A 6,984-nucleotide genomic window follows, 5' to 3' on the forward strand; every position below is an offset into this window, starting at 1 on the left:
GTTTGCCCCAGGGCCCGTGCTGGCTCTCGACATTCCTGATCAGGAATGTATATACAGTATGACACAAAGAACTCGCATGACAGGAGGTTGCTTAATAAAGGTATCTTGATGTTTGTTTCTTTGTTTAAATTACATTTTTTAATTTCAATAAATATATTATGGTTTTATCTTTATTGGTGATAGTAAAACATGTTTTCATTATTCAATCTTCAATTTATTTGAAGATTAAATTATTGTATATTTTAAATACAAACATAATGGCAACCATGTGGTGGTATTTAGTCAACCTTGGAAATTCATTTGTCAAGTATGAAATGTCTAAATTATTTTAACAAATAATTTGTAACAAAAGATTTCTACCCAAAAAAATATGTTTTTCTCAAATGCATAAATAGCAACCTACAGAAGAGGTTTGTGATATAAAATCAAAAACAATTTAAAAATGACCAAAAATCCAAAACAAGGAAAACAAAAATATGAAGATTATTACTGAATTAGAAATATTCATAGATTGAAAAGCCACAAAAGTTAACATTTTCCTAAACTGAAAATGTATTTCAATAATAATTACTTCCGCTGACACTTACAGCTATTACTTGAGCTACAGGGTTTCTTCTTTGCCCATCTAAGCATTAGTCTAATTTTTTCTCGCTTGCTCCAGTCTTTTATACCCCACTCAAATGTTAACTTCCAAAATATACATACATCCGCTGCCAATTATAGCTAGAATCCCATATTGACAAGGTGGAGGGGCTGGTGAGGGTATTATCTATACAGAAAGCATCTGCATAAATCACTGGTGTACCAAAATAAGAGTGGTACCGAGTGGGGGAACCACACTACGTCCAGAACTTCGTTCCTGTATCAAGGGTGGAACTTTACACTACTCAGGGTGAGAATTAAGGGGTCTTGGTCCCTATATCTCACATTGGTGGCTAGGGTAATTGGACCACAACATTACATATATATGTGGCCATATAGTGATGCTCTCCAAACCACCAGAATCATGACAAGAAAGTAAGCAACACCGAAGCAGATAAACCTTCTCCTCCACCTGAAGAAGCCCGAGAGGTAACACTCCAGGCTCAGAATGATGGGATCATGCATGTCTTACTCAACCAAAGGAATAGAACTCATCTGGTCTGGAATTATGAACATACACTATCACTCCCCAACTGAGTAGGCAAGGAGCTTTTTACTTGCCCCCCAAATTATGGGGAGGATGTGGAACAAGTGTGCTCAACCAAGGACCCAGGATGGAACCACTACACATTTTGAATTATGAGGAGATGATGGAGCTCCTTCCATAAACAATATACTGAACCAATATTGACCAAAAAGAAGGGCCATGCACACCCCAACTCGATAGCCGGGTATCAAGTCTAAACTGGTATTAGAAGTAGGCTCCCTTGTAGGCTGGTGCAGCTCCTACCAACATCTGTGAAAAAACATTCAGGGACTCGGGTAGGAGAAACCCCAACTTTGCCCCCTTCTCCAAGAGTGGAGAAATTCATTCTAACAATCTGGAGGAAAAGCTTCTGTCCACCACCCCAGTGACTGAAAACCAGGTGTGGTAAAGACACCTGAGCTCCACTAGTAGATTTTGGGGGTAATGTGTGTTGGGGAGTCCTGAGGAACAGTGCTCCAGAAACAGTGCAATAGGTGAACCAAGTTCCCTAAATTTTTAAAAACAAACTGACCCAATTTATTTAATCCAATAATTGGCAGGGACAGGCAAGATCCCATTTAGCTTTACTCATGATAGTCCATGAGTGGTGGTCCAGTATAGTATTGTAATACCACCTGGTGAGCTCCTAGGTGGTCTTACAGAACACTTCATGTCTACCGAACCTGTTGCAACCAGTAGTAATTAAAATGAAGTAGTGGTTGCTAGTGAGGAATTGGTTTGATAAAAGCACATCTGTCTGGGCAACACTTGCCAGAGAGTGGAATCCTGTGTAAACAAGGTAAGAGACCCTGAAATGTAAAAATAAAAATACTAACCCCTCTGGATAATCTAGCAGAGATAATTAAGATAGCTACAGCGGGTAGGCAAAAGCCCTCAGATGAAGAGATTGCCATATCAGACAAATAATGTTAGATATAGTCCACATAATGACCTCCAGCAGGCAAAACAACGGGGCTGCTAAGTACATAGCAAAGAGAAATCTGAGTAGATATGACTCTCAGAAGATAAATCACCATCAAAGAGAGCCCAGAATAAAGTGTTGTCTAGTATCTCTAAAGGTACAAGTGCAAGCAACAAAACCTTCAAGGCCCTCACTGAACATACCCAACATCGAAATCTGATTGGATACAGAGAGAAAGAGTGAGCAGCAAATGCATCGGAGAAAAGGATTGAACCCCTGTCCTGTCTGACAGAGTGTTGGGTAAGAAGAACCGGTCTGAAGACATAGAATGAGAAAGTGGTCTGTGGACAAACAGCATAAATCACTCCAACTGGTGATGTCTGTAGGTCAGCAGCCATGAAAAATAAACCTGCAGGTAAAGGGGATAAGAGGATAGATGACATATAAGAGTCAGGTCACAAACATGTGTAGAGAAAGAATATATAACCTAAATCTACCTATTAGGTAACTGGAATGATCATTTGGGACCAACTACCCAAAACAATGTGAGGAATCTGGAGAGTACTGGAGACTCAAAAATATGTAGTTATAATAATCATGGGAGTCGATAAGGCCGCCGTAAAAAATGGCAATTGTGGAAGATGCAAAAAACCTCTGTCAAAGAGCCAAGTGAAAAAATTGGTTATATTTGAAACCATTGATTGAATAGGGTCAGCCTCCTCTCAGTACAACTGAGCCAGATACATGTCAATCTTACAAATTAAATTCCAATGCCATGTGAAAGACAGAATTGCCTCTATGCCACGTGTACCATATCCGATAATGGCTGCCTCCACAGAGAGAGCTTAAAAAGAAGTGAAAGAGTTGGACACACCAGAAGAGACTGCAGAACAGAAACCCAGTTGTAGCCACCAATCTGATGTGATCAACAGGATCGGACAATGGGTTGGAACGAATCATATTTTGTACCCTGGGTAACACATGAAGCTAAGAGAAGGTTGAGAGTGGTAATCCCATCCTGTCCAAATGGAAAGCATCTATTGCTAAGACCCAAAGATGAGGTACTCAAGACCAAATTGCCAGTAGTTGGGTGATCCAATGAGATGCCAACCCACCAATTAGAGTTGCAAAATGAGAGGCAATTTAAGTGAACCTTAAGATGCAACATCTATCCTGTTGAGAGAATCTGTTTGGATTAAGATAATGGTCCTACTACCACAAGCATCACCCATGGAACATGGCAAGCTAGAAGGGTGATAAGGTGAGACTAGTCCAGAGAAAGGTGGTCCAAAATTCGAAAATAAGGAGCCCTAGACCACATGCTTCCTTAATGAGAAATATAAGACACCACTGCAAAAGAGTCAGAGTGAAGCCTGACAATTTACCCCTTAAGAAGCCCAGACCATGAGACCTTGCCTGTTGAAGAGGAGGAAGGATGAAAACATTGTGTAGGGAATCCTTGTCAATTGTACATAGACTCTGGAATTCCTGACTGTTGGAATCCCTGAAGCAAGGCATTTATGAAGAGAATGGAACTCTGGACGAGGTGGCAGTAGAGGAACCCGAATTGTAGTAGCATCCCAACTTAACCCCCTCAAGATCAAAGAATGATCCTGACTAAGGAAACTGGTGAAACCTGGAGATAGATGTGTACAATCCCTGGTCTCTTATAGACCAATAAAAAGATCATTTGTGTTCTCATCCCAAAGGCACGAAGGATTAGAGGGATGTTCTGTATTCACAGAAGAGAAAGATGCATCCATGCAGTGGGAGAAGGAATGGTGAGTAACAGTATGGCGTCCTATTCTATAGGGTTGAGCAGGATGGGAGATAGCCGAGTCTGACTGAGAGATGAAAAATAAAAAATACCCAGACTGATGACATATTGAACTTGAGCAAGAATAGATGTCACAGTCCCACAAGAGAAGCCTGCCTGCATTATATCAGAAAGTTGGATCAGGATGTGATGGTCTCTCAATTGACGAGATGTTACCAGCAGTAACCAGTCATCCATGGAATGGTCGGTGATTATTGTATAACTTGAGGAGCTGTCTGGGCTAGGTTCCAAGTTAATCATTTCATCAATCTGTTTTGATTTTTTTACTGGGCTTATAGATGTCCAAATTGGATGTAGTTGGCTCCTATCTGCACTTTGCCTTAGCAGTGGAGTCCCACCACTATCAGCATTTGTGGGACACAAGGGTCAGGTACTGCAGTTCCGGCTTTTTTCCTTCTGTCTCACACATGCTTAATATGGGTTCTGCTGTCTCATACAAATTTTCTCATCCCCTTCATTTGCTGCTTGCAATATGACTAAGTAGTGGAAACCTTGGATATAGACAAAATCTATTCTGAGTACCAATGTACTGAGGAGCTGATGTCGGGAATCAGTACTCACAAATAGGGGCAGAACTATGACCCCCTTATAGGAGCCGATGAAATTCAAGACTCCAACAACAACCAGGAAGAATATAGAAGCTGAAAATTAAACAGACATGCATGCTAAAAATGGATCTAGCTCAATAAAACTGGTGATCCTGAGAGTCTTCTAATAAAGTGAAGTGAAAGGAAACAAAATGTTGAAGTTGAATTGCCAATTCATAGACTTATTCTGTCCAATCAGGGGACATAGACCTATATCGATGAGCTACAAACTCTGCCTTAGAACCCCAAAATTTGAGGAACAGATATTATTTGAGAGTCGTAAAATTATTCTACCTGGTGGTGGTAAGCAAAATCATGAAGTTCCAGCAACGTGTTGGATAAAGCCTGTCTCTTCACGAAATTAAGAAGCAAACCTTCCAGCATGAACCACAATTTCAGTGTATGGAAAAAAACAAAAAATTTGCTCCCAGAACTTTCAGCCATCATTTAAGTTGCAGGCTCAAAAGCAACCAGAAAAAAGCCCAAAACATCACACACTTGAAGAACCAACAGAAGAAAAACAAATCAAAGGCAGGTTATCCCAAAGTGGTCTCTTTTTTTGTTTTTCATAGATCATTTAAAGACAGTGGTAAAGTAAGCTGTTTTGTTAGAGCAAAGCAACTGCCGGCCAGCTGCCACATCCACCCTTAAGAATCGAACCCGGACATTAGAAGTTTGTAAACTTATCACTGATCAACAGGAGGGCTGAAAATCCAACAAACTAAAAGAAGGCACAGGGAATCTAAAGTCTCTGTAAAATTTTGAGGATCTCCCTCAGATGCAACTTCAGAGCCCCCCCGGAGGACCATCACAGATCCGAACATATGTCTCCATCTCACTACGAATAAAATCACTGACAGTCTCAACTGAGAGTGACTCCGCCCCCTCTGATAGTTGTGTGATGCTAGATATCAAAGGTGGGAGAGGATAAACTGAATTGGCCTTCATGCCAGAAATAATAATCCACTAGTTCATACCATAATCAGCTTGCCAATGGGAAGAAAGAAAAAAAAACATATATATATTATTATTATTTTTTAATTATTGTTACGAAATCAACTAGAGAACACAATAACGTTCAAAGTATTTCCGATTGATTGTAATACTGGGAAACCCATCAGTGACACTTTGTCAAGAAAAAGTGATAAAATTATCTGAATGAGGTACTTATATACAGTACCAGGATAGAGGGTGCATTGACCTAGGTGGTGAGTCTCACAAGATAAATATCACCAAGAGCATTTAAGTGGGGTATAAAAGACTGGTGCAAACGAGAAAAATCAGACTAATGCTTAGAGTTAGCAAAGAAGAAACCCTGACAGTTGAGTGATAGCTATAAATGACAGCAAAGGTATGTTTTAGAACCCTTGTTGTTGTTGTTGTTGTTTTTTCTCTCTCTTCTTTATGTATAGGGGGTTGCAGAGAGCATTTCTTAATTCTTTAATCAAGTACAATCAATTAGGCCCTTGATTAATTAATTACAAAATATGAAACTGCCCAGTTCTAACATTAAACATTTACCAAGAATCTCATTTAGAGAAATATAAAATAATTAATAACAATCAAATTCATTTACAATAGAATGTAAACTAAAAACATTAACATAAAATATTCACTAAGAATAAAATTACATAAACTATAATCATGAGGAATAAAAAACATTTACTAAAAAGTCTACAATTTTTTAAACTCTAACAAGCTTCTATGAGCTTACTTAAAATATTCTCAACAGTTTTACTTGAGGAAAATTGATTGGTTTCATTTTTTTTTCATAACAAAATAAAACTTACCACATTAAATACTGTTGTTAGTGAACGCCCAACATAGTAAAAGGGTACTCCAACATACTTCAAACACAAATTATTAAATGAAATCATACCCACGAAAATAAATGACAATGGAAAAACCTGAAACATAAGAGAGGATAAAACATACATTTTACATTCACTCAAACTTTCTAGTCACTAAAAATACAAGAGTAAACAACTACCAGATGAGCCACCTTTAGTTTCAACCCTCATCATAAAATAATGTTTAAAATAACTTCATATAAAACTAAATATATTTGGGCAACATAGTTTAACCATCACATAAGCTCCAGCAATCAAGAATTATACTGTCATGTGCACTTCAAAAAAATCAACTACTATCTCTGAATGACACTGTGACTAATGATACAAAAAGAGATGCCTGGCATTACTCTGTAGGTTTGAAATATAATAATATTGCAAATTTTGTGGATGAAGCCCAACTGAAAGCATTATAATCAGTTATTTGACCCTATAAATACAATCTAGTTGTTTGACCTTATAAATATAATCAGTTGTTTGACCCTATAAATACAGTCTAGTTGTTTGACCCTATAAATACAGTCTAGTTGTTTGACCCTATAAATACAGTCTAGTTGTTTGACCCTATAAATAAAATCAGTTGTTTGACCCTCTAAATATAATTAGTTGTTTGACCCTAT

The 6,984-nt window shown here is 38.3% G+C and overlaps 1 protein-coding gene across 1 annotated transcript in view; it reads right to left on the bottom strand.

Annotated features, from left to right (window-relative positions):
• The window catches only part of LOC106472783 (GDP-fucose transporter 1-like), a gene marked incomplete at its 5' end in the record, with an annotated part of 27,351 nt that overhangs the window by 17,529 nt on the left and 2,838 nt on the right, over window positions 1-6,984 (bottom strand). The window contains one exon of the mRNA XM_013933441.2: window positions 6,305-6,421. Coding sequence (XP_013788895.2) covers window positions 6,305-6,421 — 117 coding nt within the window. The remainder of the gene's footprint in view (window positions 1-6,304; window positions 6,422-6,984) is intronic.

This window comes from Limulus polyphemus, unplaced genomic scaffold (assembly GCF_000517525.1).
Source record: "Limulus polyphemus unplaced genomic scaffold, Limulus_polyphemus-2.1.2 Scaffold5607, whole genome shotgun sequence".
Classification (NCBI taxonomy): Eukaryota; Metazoa; Arthropoda; class Merostomata; order Xiphosura; family Limulidae; genus Limulus; species Limulus polyphemus.